At 44.3% G+C, this 18,181-nt stretch overlaps 2 protein-coding genes across 3 annotated transcripts; one reads left to right on the forward strand and one right to left on the reverse strand.

Moving 5' to 3' along the window:
- The first annotated feature begins 441 nt into the window (after positions 1–441).
- LOC137782039 (BTB/POZ domain-containing protein 2) lies at positions 442–4,384 on the forward strand. Its single transcript, XM_068571112.1, has 9 exons — positions 442–983; positions 1,100–1,219; positions 1,483–1,639; positions 1,740–1,845; positions 1,945–2,142; positions 2,247–2,439; positions 2,565–2,652; positions 2,752–2,898; positions 3,292–4,384. Exons 1-9 carry the CDS (start codon positions 463–465, stop codon positions 3,451–3,453), a joined length of 1,692 nt encoding a protein of 563 aa, XP_068427213.1. The 5' UTR covers positions 442–462; the 3' UTR covers positions 3,454–4,384.
- Positions 4,385–5,028: 644 nt separating this feature from the next.
- eef2b (eukaryotic translation elongation factor 2b) lies at positions 5,029–12,372 on the reverse strand. 2 transcript variants are annotated; one of them, XM_068571055.1, is made up of 14 exons: positions 12,293–12,372; positions 10,876–11,090; positions 9,813–9,994; positions 9,510–9,721; positions 9,252–9,427; positions 8,803–8,908; positions 8,216–8,468; positions 7,929–8,124; positions 7,699–7,822; positions 7,347–7,589; positions 6,782–7,135; positions 6,503–6,685; positions 5,794–5,926; positions 5,029–5,628 (listed from the first exon to the last, which is right to left on the reverse strand). In XM_068571055.1, exons 1-14 carry the CDS (start codon positions 12,293–12,295, stop codon positions 5,435–5,437), a joined length of 2,574 nt encoding a protein of 857 aa, XP_068427156.1. In that variant the 5' UTR covers positions 12,296–12,372; the 3' UTR covers positions 5,029–5,434. The 2 variants fall into 2 exon arrangements, with proteins under 2 accessions (XP_068427156.1, XP_068427155.1); XM_068571054.1 differs by lacking the exon at positions 12,293–12,372 and having other exon boundaries at positions 10,876–11,180.
- Between the last annotated feature and the right edge of the window lie 5,809 nt (positions 12,373–18,181).

The raw sequence follows: 18,181 nt of genomic DNA on the forward strand, positions 1-18,181 counted from the left end.
ATTATATACAGATTTCATAGAAAGTAAGGAAAATAAGGAACAATTTTGGAGCAATTTGATTGACATCGTTCAAAAGCAAATCCTGAGATGAAATGGGATGTGTTGTGCCCAATGATTGTTATCATTTTGGGGACAGTTTTGAGCAGAGGTCTGGACATATATCGACAGTTGTTTTTTTTCTCTCTCCTCAGTGGAGATATTTAAAACAGAGACTACCAAAGCAAATGAGTGTGCCTCGCGATAACCGAAAAAGTCAATAGCCTTTTTTAGACATAAGCAATCATAAAAAGACGTGTTTGCTATAGAATAAATTGTGATAGGAAAATGGACCTCCTGGTCAGGGGAGCACGCTGTAGTCCCAATAGTAGCCACCAGGGGGCAGCTACTGGCCGCTATGACAGTCTAGCACGAGAAATACTTAAAGCGACGAAGAGTGTTGTTTACGCCTACACTAGGTTCAAGATGGCTGCTGGAGACAACAGCGGTAGGCCTCCGTGCCTTAACTTCTCCGGGCCGGGTCCTTTGGGAAACAGCCAGCCCAGCAACAGCGTCTTCTCCATGCCGGCGTCCAACGGCGGAGCGGGCGGTGCCGCCGGCGGAGCGCAGGGAGCGGCGAGGCGTCCCAACCCGCAGCTGGGGCCTGGCGGGGGGGACAGCAACGGTGTTTCGAGCGGAGCTCAGCCGACTGCGCAGAACTCCCTGCAGCAGTCCGCTGCGGCAGGTGCTGCGGCAGCCGGAGTAATGGCCACCCCGGCGTCCAACATGGCAACCACCGCGGCGTCAAACGCGTCGGCGTCGGGGGCACCGAGCGCCACTCCGGCGGCCGCGTCTGTGCTGGTGTACCGAGAGCCGGTGTACAACTGGCAGGCGACGAAGAGCACCGTCAAGGAGCGATTTGCCTTCCTCTTCAACAACGAGGTGCTGAGTGACGTTCATTTTTTGGTGGGCAAAGGAATGGGGGTTCAGAGGATACCTGCGCACAGGTAACGTTAATAAGACCGCAGGTCGCATCGTGCAAAAAATATTAGCTCGCCAACTGTGAAACTGAAAAGCGGAAAGACTTTTTTTTTCTGCTGTTGCTGATTGTTGACGTTGTCAGGTTTGTTCTGGCTGTGGGGAGCGCAGTGTTTGATGCCATGTTCAACGGCGGGATGGCGACGACCTCGACGGAAATCGAGCTTCCTGACGTGGAGCCGGCTGCCTTTCTGGCCCTGCTGAAGTAAGCAGCGCGCCGAGGGCGTGCCGTTTAAACTGATGGTTTGGGGGACCTGAAAGTGGGCGTTTAAAAAAAATAATATATATTTAATTATTTCTGTCATGACAGCATTTTGGAAATGGCAAGAATTTGCAGGGGGAACTAACCACAGACAATGCAACACATGTATTTATTATATGATTAGAATTCATCCAGCATATGAATCAATAAATCAATCAATAAATGGGAGTTTGCAATTGCTGATATAACTTGTGGGCCCACTGCAGGTTTCTCTACTCTGATGAAGTCCAGATTGGGCCCGAGACGGTGATGACTACACTATATACGGCTAAGAAGTACGCAGTGCCAGCGCTGGAGGCTCACTGTGTGGAGTTCCTCAAGAAGAACCTGAGAGCGGACAACGCGTTCATGCTGCTCACACAGGTTTGCGTCCTGCATCAATGAACGTAGACCGGTTCATGCATGTGCAAGTGTATGTTGGTGTGAAATGCTTCTTCAACTTGTGGTGTGTTCATTGCTTTAGGCACGGTTGTTTGATGAGCCGCAGCTTGCCAGCCTTTGTCTAGAGAACATTGATAAGAACACCGGAGACGCTCTCGCCGCTGAGGGTTTCACAGATGTAGATTTGGGTAATTTCGCCTTGTGAATGTCATAATTTCTGCATGTTTTTTTTTTGCAGAATACTGGCCTGACTGACCATTTGAATTTCCACTTCTCCCTCTCTTTAGATACATTGGTGGCAGTGTTGGAGAGAGATACTCTCGGGGTGAGGGAGGTGCGTTTGTTTGGCGCTTCGGTGCGCTGGGCGGATGCGGAGACTCACAGGCAGCAGCTGCAGCCCACACCCGAGAACAAACGCAAAGTGCTGGGCAAAGCTCTCACACTCATCCGCTTCCCTCTCATGACCATTGAGGAGTTTGCTGCAGGTGAACAGAAACACAATTAAACACACACACACACACACACATCCCGTGCTTCCGAGCCTGATCCTTGTCCTCGGGTCCTGTCTTCACCCCCCCCCCCCCTTCAGGTCCAGCCCAGTCCAGTATTCTGACCGACAGAGAGGTGGTGACTCTCTTCCTTCACTTCACTGTAAACCCGAAGCCTCGCGTTGAATTCATTGACCGGCCTCGCTGCTGCCTCCGCGGGAAGGAGTGCAGCATCACACGTTTCGGACAGGTGGAGAGCCGCTGGGGTTACAGCGGGACAAGCGACCGCATACGGTGAGTGAGGAGCAGAGCAGTTTAGAAAGACAATTACAGCTTACTTGTCTATGAACACAACCATTGTACATTCATCTCCACACAGTTATATCACACACTCATTCCCGTTCTGTTCTCCCTCCCAGGTTCTCAGTAAACAGAAGGATATTTGTGGTTGGGTTCGGTCTCTACGGATCGATACACGGACCCACAGACTACCAAGTTAACATACAGGTGTGGACCCTGAACCCTTCACAAAGTGTTTCTGATTTGTCGTATGCATGTACTTTAACATATTTTGGATGTTTGTGACTGTTTTTTCTCTCAATGCAGATCATTCACACAGACAGCAACACGGTGTTGGGCCAGAATGATACGGGCTTCAGCTGTGACGGCTCATCCAACACCTTCAGAGTCATGTTCAAAGAACCCGTGGAGATATTACCCAACGTCAACTACACTGCCTGTGCTACACTGAAGGTCTGTGATTTGTTGTACACATGCAGCACTATGCTTTTTTTTCAATGAGTTCATTACAGTCTAGGAAAATATGCAACTAATGATTATTACCCTCATCGTTTGGTTTCTAAAATGTCCAAAGATAGTGAGAATAGTATTCAGTTATGCACAATCTTTAAGGGCCTTTTTTACATTGCACATATCTAAATATATACAAATCTTCTCTCATAAAAGATAAAGAAAACTGAGATGCTTGATTTAATGGTAATGAAAGAAGAATCTGTTAAATGAGAATCGATGAATTGACATTTCAGCTGTTTCTTTTCTCCCTTTATGGAAATTTTAGAATGTCTAATCTGTCACCATGCAGCATTGGCTTTACTCTGTCTGTCTGTCCATCTGTCTGTCCTGCAGGGCCCAGACTCTCATTATGGGACGAAGGGCATGCGGAAGGTAACGCACGAGTCGTCATCTACTGGCACGAAGACGTGCTTCACCTTCTGCTACGCGGCGGGCAACAACAACGGCACTTCTGTAGAGGATGGACAGATTCCCGAGGTCATCTTCTACACATAGTCACCTCTTGACATTGAAAAAAAACAAAAATCTTCCATCAAATGTGACAACCTGACACCAGCGCGGGGCCACACCTCAGCAGCCGTTCTGGGGACTAATCTCTCGGACATCATACTGTTCCCTCCATATAGTGCACTACTGTTGGCCACACGGGAAGACAAATAGCCCAAAAAAAAAAGCAATGTAGGTCACTACATGGGGCGTAGCTTGTCATTTGAGACGCTGCCTCTCTTTATCAGCAGCTTCCTTTCATCCCTTTGTGTTGTAGTGACGCCGGCCTCTGAGACAGACATGACTGTTACCGACTCCACAAGGGAGGAAAAGAAGTGGGAGGAGCCTCTCTCATGTTTTTTCCCACAGTATCGATGTCACTGCTGTGGTTCGACGGCATGAAGCTTGACACTGAATTCTACTTAAGCTGTACAATTCCCCTTCCTGTACTCTGCAGAATTAGCGCAAAGGAGTCGCAAACTGTCTGAATGTACAGGTTTGCCAAGACAAGAACCCCATCAACGCTCGGTACAGACCGGCACTTCACTCAATTTCACGTCAGCTGTAACTTCCATAGACCAGTAGACCTCTTAGGCGTCAGACTCTTTGAACCAGACTTCGTATTAATCTTTAACAACATGATCGATAAGCAATTTCCAGGTTTCTACATAAAGTACAATCTGTGATTTCTTGTGTCCTTGCTTGGTAGTTGCCTATTCCCAAGATACCTTGCACTTCTCGGCCTTGCATATGTTCATTTGTTTGTTCTATGGATGCACACTAACTCTTCGGATAAGTTTCTTTTTAGCTTTGTTTTAAAAAGTGTGGATGGAAGAGCGTTCCCTCTTGGTGTGGAATTTAAAGGGTTGTATATTAAAGTGTCATTTATTAACATTATATATGTAACTTGAAATCACTATTGATTAAAGCGTGAAACAAATACTGGTGTTTGTGTTTTTGGAAAAGAACTCATCTCACGAGTAACACTTAAAAAAACACTTAATCAATAGCAAAACTAATCAGGTGAAAGAAAATAAAAAGAATAAACGAGTGTCTATTTGTCTGCTGAATATAAGCCTGTGCTAAACCCACAGCCGGTTAGCTTAGCATGAAGTGTAGAGAAACGGGAACAGCCCAGCTCTGTCCATCGCCTTAACGTTTAAAAACTGACACGGTTTTGTTTGGATCTTTTTATTAATTTCCTCTGAACTAAAAGGTGAGAGGAAGTCCACAATGCAGAAGTAATAGGAACAAAAAAATAGCAAGAATATGAATCAATCATAATAATGCAACTGAAAAAACCAGAAGGTAATTAAATCAAGACATTAAAAGTGATGTGCGTATTTGCTATGATTCAGCTTTCTTATTATACAATTTAATAGTCTTACAAGTACTGCTTATTATCTGTTAAACAAAAAATGTTAAGATAAGTAGCAGATTTTCCATGTTTTGGGTTTTAACCCAATTTTTAAATGTTTCACTCGGCACAAACGCCGGTTTCTGGTGGTTGCCTGGAATATATATATATATATATATATATATATATATATATATATATATATATATATATATATATATATATATATAATTTCATCTCCTGAACAAAAGGTCCAATCCAGGGAGTTTGAATTCTGTAACACTTTATTGTGGTTTTCATGGTGTGATCAGTCCATGATCCATTTAAATACACGTTATTGCAGCAGCATCACAGTGCACTGTACAGGGGTGGAGATGTGAAGGAAGGAAGGAAACAAGGTATAGAACAGCTATCCAATTGTCCCCCAAAACGCTGGCCCTAGGCACTTGGTGTACTGTAGCTGTGAAATGAACTTTAGCCTACGAACAGAAGCTTAAAGCTTCGTCTCTGCTCCGTCAAGTCAAAACAACTCGTGTATCTCTAAGCCTGTGCAAAACATTTGATAAGTGCCCACGGGGTTTAGGGTTTAGGGTTTCGTGATTGATTTGGTGCTAAATAATCCAGACTCAACGTTTACAACTTGTCCAAGTAGTTGTCGAGGGCGGGGATGCCCTCTTTCAGACCTTTGCGTTTCCTGATTTCAGCGACAACCTGGAAGGGTCTGGAGGCGGCGTCGCCGGGGTCTCCCTGAAGGATCTGCCAGTGGTCGAACACACACTGAGGAAAGGCCTGGCCGCCAGTGTTGCTGCGCAGGTCAGCCGTGAACCCTGCAGGCAATGCGTACAGACACGCGCTAATGTGTTAAATAGTGACATTAGTAAGGACACGACGAGCTGAGAGCAAATCAATGACTCATATTAAATAATGAAAAATGTTATTGCGCATACCGATTCAACATGAAGTCATCACGCAGGACTGAGACACAAACTCACCGAAGGACTCGTTGACCGGCAGGTAGGCTTTCACCACGAACATGGGCGTGCCGATCACCTGGGATTCCTCAAACACGTGACCTCGCTTCCTGTTCAACACGCCATAGATGCCGCCGACCACCTGCTCCGGGCACTGCGGGGACGAGACGCCGAGCAGCCGGACATGAAGCGCGTTTTTCACATTCAACTATTTTCTTTTGCACAACCCCATCATGGTACAGTCATGAAGAAATATATATATTTGGAACCTGAAGTCACTCTACAAATCTCCCTTTTATGGGATCTTTGCTGATCTTGACGTAATCAGCGTAGTCTGTGCAGATATATACATTATAATAGAAACTTAATATTATTCATAGATTTACTCCCAAATCTCACGGGTTTATGAATAGAACTCATTGAATATATTATTTTGTATATATCTGTATGTTGGAATGAATTTGTTTGACTCCATTGACTTGTTTATTATTATATCTTTACTCTTCTAATCATTTAGCTGCTTGTTTTTGTGTGTGTCTGTGTGTTTTTCCTTTTGGATAGACACATTTTTTGTATTTTTTCTTACCTTTTGAGTGACGTAATTTATAAAATATGAAGTATAAAAATAAAAAAAAGATTTACTAAACTGATTCGGGGGTCATTTACAATTGCACAATTCCACATTGTTGTCTCAAGGCATCATTTCGAGGTAGCCTGCCTCCGTACACACCTGTATCTCCACCAGGTAAATGGGCTCCATGAGTCGCGGCTGAGCGGTGAGCTGGCAGGCGTACAGGACCCTGCGGGCCGTGGGAATGATCTGCCCACCGCCGCGATGGATGGCGTCCGCGTGCAGCGTCACGTCGTGAATGTCGAAGCGCACCGCCCTCATGTTCTCCTCACACAGAGCGCCCTGCGTGGCGGTGACAGACACCGCAGCCTCACTAACTCAACCCTCATGCATCAGAACACAATATTGTGTCGAATCATTTCAAAATGTACTGCCCACCTCTTTGGTCGCCCACTGGAAACCGGCCACCACGCTGTCCTTGATCTCGTTGAGGTACTGAACTCCCTTCGTCATGTCGATCAGCAGGTTGGCTCCGCTCCCGTCCGGGCCGAAGCACCAGATCTTCCTGGCCTCCGTCACCTCCCACTCGTACTTGTCGGCGAGGTAACGCGCGCGGGCCTTGAGCTCCTGGCGATGGCTGACTTCCCCCTTTTCGATATCTTCCGCCAGGCCGTCCGGGAAAGGGCGGGACTTCATGAAGAGGCGATTGTGCTTGTTGGGGGACTTGGACAGACACATCTGATTCGATTCTTCCATGACCGTCTCCCTGTAAGACACGACCGGGTCGGATTTCTGCAACCAGACGAAGAAACTGGGAGTCAAAATAGAGAGTACGCGTACAAATGCGCGTTTGTTGTGTATAATCTCCTAAAATCTGAAAGAATCATTCTTTTTCTTATGAAATTGAGCGTTTTTTTCCCCCCAAACTCTGCTGTTATCATAGTTGAGTATACATTAAGTGCTAAAGTTTAATACAGAAAGGTCTCGGTTCTGCTCGTTACACCTTCAGCGGGATGCCGGCGTGGTCTTCCTCCAGGTCCTTCAGGCAGATCTCCAGGTGCAGCTCTCCCGCTCCGGCGATGATGTGCTCCCCGGACTCCTCGATGATGCACTGCACCATGGGGTCGGACTTGGCCAGGCGCTTCAGCCCCTCCACCAGCTTGGGCAGGTCGGCGGGGTTTTTGGCCTCCACGGCGACCCGGACCACGGGGCTCACGCTGAACTTCATCACCCTCAAGTTGTGGGCCTGCAGACAGAGCCGGAGTCACCAAGATGAACGTAACTCAGTATAAATAACTGTAATCTACAATATATATATATATATATTTATAGGGGCGGGAAAAGCAATACGCTACGTGTTCAAAGGTGGTGATAGTCCCTGTTTTGATCAGGAACTGGTCTACTCCAACAAGACCCACGATGTTGCCACATGGGACGTCTTCTATGGGCTCTACATACCGGCCCATCATCAGAATAGTCCTGCATGAAGGGAAAGAAGGAAATGGATATAGAAATCAAAGTATGAGAAGACCAAACAAGCTCATTTTCTCTGCTTTTCCACCATCTCAGGCCTCAGCATGCTCACCTCTGGATGGGTTTGATGTAAAGGTCCTCCTTCTTGCCCGGCGTGTAATTCGGCCCCATGATGCGCACTCTGAGGCCGGTGGACACGCAGCCGGAGAAAACACGGCCGAACGCGTAGAAACGGCCCTTGTCCGTGGTCGGGACCATCTTGGAAATGTACATGATCAGAGGAGCCTTGGGGTCGCAGTTCTTAATACCTGAGGAGACAGCAGCCCAAAACCAAATCATCAAACGCTCCCTCTTAATGAAAGACGTCTTCTCCAGAGGGCAAAGGGTGGATCCACTGACCCATGGCGGCCTCGTCGTCTCCCGGCCCTTCGTACAGCAGCTCGCAGCGGTATTTCTGCGCCGTGACGGGGGAGGGCAGGTGGATGGTGATCATCTGGAGCAGAGCCTCTCCAGCCGGCAGCCAGCGACGCATCACCGCCTTCAGGAGGGGCTTCCCCTCCTTCTCCCTGTCCTCCGAGTCCAGCTTCACGTCCAGCTTCTCGATTAGTTTGGCGATCTCGTCCTTCTTGAAGTTCATGATGGCGTCAAATACCTAGACAGAGAGAAAAGGACGGCGTCAAACTCCATCCCGAAGTCGAACTTTCTTTTAAAAACCCGAGTTTCTTAGAGAAATACTGGTGGAAAGTCTATGTGTTGCTTTCAGCCTCTTCCTCTTAGTGGCCTCCTGGCTGTATGCCTTTTTCTGTCAACCATTTTTTTTTTTTTACCACTATAAGGTGCTAAGGACAGAAATGTTAAATTCTTACATGTTGGCGGTTTCAATATATTTTTAACATGAAGGTCATCAGACCATTAAGGCCTGAATTACTTACGTAAACATATTAATCGTAGGTTTATGTCATTTTTTTTTCCCTCTCTCCATTCACCTTAAAGATGGGGTCCAAAACGAGCTGGCTGAAGGTGCGGGGAAGTTTCTGTCCATCAGGACCGGTGGCAGTCTTAGTGAACTTGCCGGCATTTGGATCAAAATATCTGTATATAAATTATTGCACAACATCATGACACTCAGATGATTGACATCTAGCTCATAATCCTAGTCTATTTGTGCCATATATGCCAGTGCCAGAAAGATTTAAAGAGCAACTTAACACCAGCTGAAAATCTAGGTTTTGCTGACCTCTGGTGGGTTGATGCAGAAGTGTGCTTCAGCGTGTGGTTTGTGCGTCACGTGGGTGTGGCTACAGGTGCAACGCCGCACACTTCTGGGATGGAACAAACTCGAAACTCTCAACCACAGAGGGTAGTCAAATGCTGCTTTTCAGCCTCATGTTAAGTCGCCGCGTGAAGCATGCCACGTGCCGATCGTCACGTTTACCTATCGCCCCACAGTTTCTTCATCATGTCCTCCACTTTCTTACACCTCGCCGCCGGTGCCAGTTGAGCGTCTTTCGACGTGAACTTGGACACGTACATCTCGGCGAACTGCTTCAAGGTGAAAGCCCAGCCGTGGAGGCCCGAGCCGAACCCGACCGTCCCAACGACGGGGTCGATCTGAGTGAAAAAACAAGTCAAATTTGCAGCTTTTTTTAGCGCATCGTTGTGTCTTTGAGTTGTGTTCGAGCGTCTGCCTCACCATGATGTTCCCCATGGGCCCCCCCTCGTCCTCGCCGTAGGTGGAGATGATGACGTTGACGTTCTCGACGATGCGCTGGAAGGTCTGGAACAGTTCATCCGGCTCCAGCTGCAGCTCCAGCAGAGCCCGGTCCATCTTGTTCATCATCAGGACCGGCTTGATGCGCTCGGCGATGGCCTGCCTCAGCACCGTCTCCGTCTGCACGCACACACCTGTGGAAGGGACACAACCCGGTGAGCCTTTGGGAAAAGAGTACAAGCGGATGTGGAGGTGAAGGGGGGTGGAGGAGGGTGTCATTATTACCCGAGACGCAGTCCACCACCACCAGGGCTCCGTCTGTCACCCGCAGGGCGGCGGTGACCTCAGACGAGAAGTCGACGTGGCCGGGAGAGTCGATGAGGTTGATGAGGAAGCCGTTTCCGTCTTTGCTGTGTTTGATGAACGCCATGTCGTTTTCTCTGAGCTCGTAGTACAAAGAGATGGCCCTGCATGACGGAGGGGGGCAGGAAAAGACTCACTGTTCACCTACCACTGATTAAAATACATGTAGAGACCAGGATGGATGAAAGGAAGTTCAGTTAAATTAAATTCAACTGAGTTAATGTCTAAACTGAGTCATCACAATACTGATGGTCCCTGAATTCAAACGACATGCTGAGAGGAGACTTTGCAGTTCAAATGCTTCAAAAAGATTTAGTTTTTTGTGTTTTTAAGAATGCAGCATCTCTACTAAACTACATCTTTGAACACAACATTTAATAAAGGAAGTAGAAAATCCTCCGGATGCTAAAAAATGGGAGTTTTATACGGCTTGAATAAGGATTTTCTCGTACAAACATGTGTTCTGCCTTTACTAAGTTATTACTTCGATAGTTTTAATAATTCTATTAACCTTTTGGAAACTGTGTGAAAATCTTTTACGCCCATTTTAAGTCCCAGCATGCCCCATTCAGACAATCTTGTGGCAGAAACTCCTTCCTAACAGGACAAGACTTTGTTTCATTGTGATTTTTTTGTTGCAGATTCTGATTCTTTGAGTCCTTATCTTTCCAAAAAGGTTTCTTCTTGACTTTTTTGCAGATATACATTTTTTCCTCAAGACTTTACTGAACAAATACATGCAATAAACACAAGTATTGGAATTAATTTGGGGTTCCTACGACGACTCAAACACATGGAAGAGGAGGTCTGGAGCCCACATTGGTTCCACAGTTTTCAACGTGTTAACTCGTGTGTGTCTTACCCAACATTTCACTTTCATCGTTGCTTATTTAGTCACGGCTATTTGCTCTATTAGAGAAATACATACCAGTTTCACCCCATTAATAGGAAACACAGAGCTGTTTCTAAACCCGTGAACACATACGTTGACTTGATGGTGATGCAGCGCTCCTGCTCGTCTTTGCGCGTGTCTGTAAATCGTGTTTCTCCGGCGCGAGACGAAGCGATGATGCCCGCCATCGACACCAGCGAGTCTGTCAGGGTGGACTTCCCATGATCCACGTGGGCAATCACAGACATGTTCCTGATGTTGGACTTCTTGTCCATGATGGCACGGATCTGATCCACAGTGAAGTTCACCTGGCGGGGGTTAAGTCCACTTACAACCATCTTATTCATCACATAATAGTCATTTATGTCCACTCAGACCCCTGCAGCCGTTCCAAGAGAGTAATGAAAAGAAACAAGCACTCTTTTGTGGGCACTGCATGCAGACTTTACCTTCCAGTTCCTAATCGGGCAACACATCAGGAAGGACTGAGTCACCGTGCGGCGGCTGATGGGCCGAGCTGAACCCTTTCAGGAGGGAACCGCACGTCCAACTCATATAACTCCCCTTGAATCATCTACATTTATCATGTTGAATTGCATTTTTCATGCACTAAATGTGGGTCAAACTCGGTCCTTTCAGATTACAAACACAAGACACAAGAGAGGTCTACACTTGAGTAATGTAATCATAACCGAAAGAAAAGACTAAATGCATATTTTAAGATGCCGAAAGGCTTTTCAAGAGAAGTTTGTAGGGAAATCACATGTTCACTGTAGGCCTGTGTGTATCTTTCATTTGTTAATATGAAGACAAGCAGCTTTATTTAACACACTGCTTATGTTACATGCCTTCTGTCCTGATGTTATAATGTCAATGTGAAGTTTTGGGATGCCCAGAAACAATCAAAGGCTATTACATCATAACCATAAATCATTATAAACCAACATCCATTGAAACGAAATCTGTAGCAGCTCTTGTTGTCGCTGTAGTATTTCATGTACAAATATATTTTGTGGCATGTTGTGAGATATAGAGTGTATGATTATGGCGCAATCTCTTGTAATCTAATCCACGAACATGGTTCCCCCCGCATGGAAAGTGGACGTGTCCGCATGTGACGTCATCCTCAGTGTGTTGACACTCGGTATCTGTGCGGTCATGCTCCAGCAGCAGCAGCATGATGCTAAAGGATTTATGACGTCACAGTGAGGCAGCGCAAAGGCCCTGCTATCTTATCACCTGTCTGCAGCTGCGTGTGTTTCCACACACCGCCTGCAGAGCCTTTTATGTCCTGACCACACATGACCCAGAGCATCGGCATCCTTTTCACACACACACACACCCACACATACACACATACACACACACCTGACTCAGCTTCATTGCAGCTTGTTGCACCGCATGCATCGCAACTAAACGTTCAAAGTTGCATGCTGAAGGCGGCTGACTGCCCGCTTTCAACCCGCTAAAGATGCAATAATCTGCGAGTATTTGCTCAGTGTGTACTCACCATTTTGTGTGCAGACGGTTGGTCTTTGCGTGTCACGGTAACACAACACACTGCCTCGGAGGAGAGGCAGTCCCGGTGGAGAGACGCTGCTGCTGATGCTGATGCTGATGCTGCTGCGCTGCTGCTGCTGCTGCTGCTGCTGCTGCTGCGCTGCTGCTGCTGCTGCTGCTGCTGCTGCGCTGCTGCGGATGTTGCGGAGCGGCTCAGTGCAGCAGCTCCAGCAGCAGGGGGCGCTGCCGCTCAACAGCCGGGTTTGTATGTATTTGTTCAGCAAAGTCTTGGGGAAAAAGTGTATGTCTGCAACAAAAAAAAATCACTTTTAAAAGATATTTTGATCATAACTATGAACATCCAGCATGATATGAGCCAGATGTCCCAAAAACGCCTCCTGGAGCGTCAATAAGACACCTTTTTGGAAAGATTAGGACCTAAAGAATCAGAATCTGCAACAAAAATCACAATACAACAAAGTCTTGTCCTGTAGGAAGGAGATTCAGTCAGAAAACTGTGTTGTTCGGTTCAAAAATGGAAAAATGACGTGTCTCTGTTAACATTGTTGATTTAATTTATGTATTTAATGTATTTACATGCTTTAGATTATTATATTGACATTGATGACATTTTAGCCGGTAGTCAAGACAGGTCGAGCACTTCGAGCAGCACCATTGCTGTTGGGTACGTCTACGCCTTCAATAAAGAGCGTACACATCTTTTCTTATAATAAAAACACACGGTTACTCACGTGAGCAAAGGAAACGCTGCACTGTTTGAGGATGTTGCAGCAGTCGTCCACCAGCTGAGGGCAGAGCAGGGCAAGACATGTTAGGATGGTCGACTCGATCTGCATTGAATCAAAAGAAATGAGAACAGAAGGAGGAAAAGCCCAGTGCGGTGGTGCACGTGCACATGTCCACGTGAACATGCACATGTGTGTTTGCAGAGTGAGAGGTGTCCTGGTCCCTCAGCATCCTCAGAGGAGCGATGAACTCCTGCATCGACACAGGATGTACCATAAGAGACATGTGATGCTCTCGCAGGAGCAGACAAGTACCTGACATGTAGTGGAAGAATTTAGTTTTATTTATCTGTTTGTATGTAATAACAATAGACAAGATACTACAATATTGCAAACTGAGGTCAACACAACAAATGTGTTTTTAATGGGCATGTTTCTTTCAACAGAAGACAAATGATTAACTGCACATTTACTTTTATCAGGATGCTTTTCAGTTGTTTTTTCAGCAGGTGAGGGGTTAACTTTCCCTATGAATTTAACAGGAAGATGAAATAACAAAGTGAGGCTTTGCTGGAGGAGGATACACACTAGCCAGATGTATTTTTCATACCTTTTCATCAATTTTGCACATGTACCCATTCTTAACCATGGTACAAGTAAAAAATACAATCCTATAAAAACATAATTCACCTCTACAAGCTTTCTGACCACCAAGGAGGAAAGATAAGTTTCGGGTAAGAGCCAAACAACTGTTTCTGCTCACGCTGTGTAAGTTAATACAGACTCTGTTAATTCATACTTTACTTTAATTGCATCAAGAGGCCAAAAGGCTCGAAGACGCAATGATCCTGGTCCAGCTGCTATCGGACAGGAAAGTGATTCAACTATGTTTTTTCTTAAACCAGATAAAATGTAGTATTATTCAGAGTAATGAACAAGTCCAGATGTCATTCTCCCTTCACAGACATGAGCACCCATTACTTTGCATTCAGAAATAGTGGCTGTTGCCAAACAATTCTTCCTATATATATATGTATATTTTATTCTTCCTCTCCAGCTGGTGTCACCGTGAAGCTTCTTCCTCTGATAGATTGAAGTAGAGACACAAGTGTTTGTAAAAAAGTCAAGGAGAGAAATCTGAATCTGAAATCTGCTCGCATTGCTTATCGCAACAGGTTTTATGAAGGCATATAAGTGTCTCCTAAATGTAACAGTCGAAGATTAGATTACAACTAATACATACCAATTAAAATGATAGGATTAGATAATGAAATGAACACGGGAATGTTTGAATATTGGCTCCTTTGCTGGTGGCATTTCCTCAGAGGAAGCTCATGATGAGTAATGAGGTAACTGCAAGTCAAGCTCTTTCAAGCAACTGGAAAAAGTCCTGCAGTCGAGAAACCACTGGAAACTCCTCCCGAGCTAATTTTAAGTCCCAGCATGCCCAATTCAGACAATCTTTTGGCATAAAATACGTAATTTTTTTCCATTTTTGAACCGAACAACACAGGTTTTTGACTGAAACTCCTTCCTAACAAGACAAGTCTTTGTTTTATTGTGATTTTTGTTGCAGATTCTGATTCTTTAGGTCCTAATCTTTCCAAAAGGGTGTTTTATTAACCGCTCCAGGAGGCATTTTTGGGGAATTTGGCTCATATCATGCTGGATGTTTATAGTTACCATCAAAATATCTTTTAAAAGTGATTTTTTTGCAGATATACATTTTATTCCCAAGACTTTGCTGAACAAATACATCCAATAAACACAAGTATTGGAATTAATTTGGAGTTCCTACGTCGACTCAAACACAGAGAGAAAGGAGGTTTGGAGACAACATTGGTTCCAGAGTTTTCACCGGGTTAAGGAGAAGTGTCTGGACAGGAAGGTCGTGTTCAATGGTCGTCATAGCAGGATGATGACGACGTGCTGAGTTGCCAGATTGTTTAATCTTCATCTCCACGAGCTGAATGTGAGGTTTCATCAGTTTAAGAAGCGCTCCAAAATCTAAACAACCAATTTTCCCTCCACACAACGCGGACTCGCTTTCGATTCTCTTATTTGTGACTCACCTAACGATCGCTGCACGAGCTGCAGGAGCTGAATCATGTTGTGCACATCAGAGTCACCACTGAGCTCCAGATAACAGCCATCCAACATGCATTTCACGGCTGCTGCAGCGATAAGGCCGTATCTTTACAGTCTCTGCTTCTCTGTCCCGTGAATATTTTTAAACATCTCAGTCGCTGTGACTTTTCTTCGCCCGCCAGATTCAACCTATTGACGGCGATTTCATGGTACATTTCTTCTTATGTAGCGAATCACTTATATGTCTCCTTTCATCCCTTCTCTGTGCTACACCCTGCAGTGGATGCAACTCTTCTTGACCCCTCAGTCCCGGGCATCCAGAATGGACACGATAACCTGGATTGCCAGTGCCGATATCAGCAATCTGCAATAACACAGCAATTATCTGTTCTGAGCTGAAAACTATTATTCACATCCAGCGATGTGCTGAACGTGTCCTGGTTAGATCATATCTGCATGTACTTTGAAACTCTAATCCAAGAAAGAACAACAATAAAGATAGCAGAGCTCCGCTTGTCATGCAATTACATTTACTACAGGGCTGATAATCCTGGGCTCTGTCAGAGAGTATTGGAGTTTAATGCAACAAATATATAGATTTAAGGGAAGTGCTTGAAAGCCTGAGATATGTTGGGGACTTGAGTGCATTTTAAATCCCCCAAAGTTACCCTATAGGTTGCATACTTTGTCAGATCAGCAGCTAAAGTGGTTATCGGCTGCTTTTCTGTCAAAGAAATGTGAGGAGTCGACTTGATGGTGTTGAAGTATTTTTGCTTTATAAAATATGAATAAGTCCATCGGGCAGGTTCAGCATGAATCATTGAAACTCACACTGGCTCCACAAGGATTACCTGTACTGAACCTTATCCTGTATATTATCACCTTGGATGTGTCTATTTTTTATTAGACCATTATAAGACCCAGCATGCCCCACACAGACAATCTTTTGGCATGAAATACGTATTTTTTTTCAATTTTTGAACCGAACAACGCAGTTTTTTGACTGAAACTCCTTCCTAACAGGACAAGTCTTTGTTTTATTGTGATTTATGTTGCAGATTCTGATTCTTTAAGTCCTAATCTTTCCATAAAGGTGTCTTATTGACGCTCCAGGAGGCATTTTGGGGGAATCTGGCTCATATCATGATGGATGTTTATAGTTACGATCAAAATATCTTTTAAAAGTGTTTTTTTTTGCAGATATACATTTTATTCCCAAGACTTTGCTGAAGAAATACATCCAATAAACACAAGTATTGGAATTAATTTGAGGTTCCTACGACGACTCAAACAGGGAAAAGAGACAAAATTGTTTCCAGAGTTTTCACCGGCTTAAGGAGGAATGTCCTTGAGAAAATAAACTTAAAGAAATCAAAAAGGAAATATATTAACGTCTCAGTCAACTTTTAACTGACTGACGAAGGTAAAAATGTCAAAAGAAATCATCAATTATTTGCGCTAGCAGATACACACGAGGCTGAATCTCTCAGCGGTGCAACACAGAGTGATGGAAGGATTGTTCTGGTGTTTTCACTTCTGGAAACTAGACGACAAACTATTGATCGTGCTTTTTCTACACCAAAGTACAAAAGCTCTGAAAGAACATCTTCGCCAGTGAGACAATAGTTCAATACGTCTTTACGAGTGCACATGCTCCTCTTGTATTTGTGCTGTTGTGACGTTATGTTACGTAATGTCTTTGCTTTATGATGTGTTTCCAAATAGCACGAAACAGATGCTCTCAGTTATGGCAATAAAGATAAGCAGCAGTGAGGTTGTTCTGCGAAAAACAGACGTACGTTGTCATTGTTCAACTTCAGCAACAGATTAAAACCACAGCGAGTCTCTCACAAAGAAAATATGGACAAGTTGTTTTCTTTGACCAATTTGAAGAAGATATGAATATAATTATAGATGAGTCACTTTTGTAAAAGTGTGGTTTGTGTGAAAGAGCAGTTGTTGCCAACGTTGTAGAGATATTTCTCTCCAAACCAAAGTCAACGTCACGGTGCCTCGAGATGAAAAAACAAAGTCAGGGTGAAGCACGAACGTTACACACTGACTGATATTACAGCGATAATTCAGTGTTTTCTGTTAATTATCTCCTGAATGTCCACGAGGTCAGGACACACTGTATTCTACTGTGTAGATAAATATTTTACACATTTTGCAACCTGTTTACATTTAGTTTTCTTAATACACACTGCACAGCTATTTGTATTCTATTGTGTATATATAATATATATATATATAATATACAATATGTTATATATATATATATATATATATATATATATATATATATATATATATATATATATATATATATATATATATATTTATATATAAAAAATGAAGAAAAAAATACAAATAAAATATATTATATATATATATATATTTTTAATTTTGTATATATCTGTCATCAGTGTTCTTATATTTTATTTTGTGTGTTTAGTTTATTTACATATTTCCCCTTGGGGATTAATAAAGTATCCATCTGTCGATCTGAGGGGGAAAAAAAAGATGTTTCCAAAAGGATATTCATAATAATTGTGAAATACACAATAAGAAAAAGTTAACTGATGAGTGAAGTAAAGAGCAGACAGTTTTTGTTTGTTCCACTCTGATGAGGGATTAGGCAATAATCTCACCAAATAAATCTGTTAACTGACGGTAGCAGATCAAGTGGAAAGAACACAACTCCCTTCTGCCCTTAAAGAAACACAAGAAGCTGCCCAACAACAAATGAATGTGAAACTACACAGGGAATCAAACCCTTATCATGTCCACATCAAAGGTCAAACCTGTGAGGAGTTCATCCGTCAGGACGACTTCTCCTGGTGCCGATTGGCTCGGCCGTCTGCTGGAGACTTGATTGGACGGTGATAAAGTGCGTTTCGGAGAACACGGTCGTGTGATATGGTCTTTCAACTTTGTCCCCTTCAACAGACTCGAGCGATCCTCCAAGACTTCAAAGCCACAGAGACGAACGTCCTGCTCTGTGTTTTCACTCCCGCGGATAGTTTCACTGTCGTTTCATCAGCTGCTGCTTTCATGTTGGAATT

The sequence above is a fragment of the Clinocottus analis genome, unplaced genomic scaffold (genome assembly GCF_023055335.1).
Source record: "Clinocottus analis isolate CAN_PGR_092001 unplaced genomic scaffold, fCliAna1.0.p SCAF_11, whole genome shotgun sequence".
Classification (NCBI taxonomy): Eukaryota; Metazoa; Chordata; class Actinopteri; order Perciformes; family Cottidae; genus Clinocottus; species Clinocottus analis.

What these genes read in the sequence shown, in the direction of transcription:
- eef2b (XM_068571054.1), bottom strand. Translation starts at nt 11,129, where the DNA reads ATGAATAAGATGGTTGTAAGTGGACTTAACCCCCGCCAGGTGAACTTC. An exon ending in AAGAAACTGTGGGGCGATAG is followed by an intron (nt 8,909 to 9,251) that starts GTAAACGTGACG and finishes ATTTATATACAG; the next exon opens with ATATTTTGATCCAAATGCCG. An exon ending in GCCGGTCAACGAGTCCTTCG is followed by an intron (nt 5,629 to 5,793) that starts GTGAGTTTGTGT and finishes CATTGCCTGCAG; the next exon opens with GGTTCACGGCTGACCTGCGC.
- LOC137782039 (XM_068571112.1), top strand. Translation starts at nt 463, where the DNA reads ATGGCTGCTGGAGACAACAGCGGTAGGCCTCCGTGCCTTAACTTCTCC. An exon ending in CGTTCATGCTGCTCACACAG is followed by an intron (nt 1,640 to 1,739) that starts GTTTGCGTCCTG and finishes TCATTGCTTTAG; the next exon opens with GCACGGTTGTTTGATGAGCC. An exon ending in CTGCCTGTGCTACACTGAAG is followed by an intron (nt 2,899 to 3,291) that starts GTCTGTGATTTG and finishes TCTGTCCTGCAG; the next exon opens with GGCCCAGACTCTCATTATGG.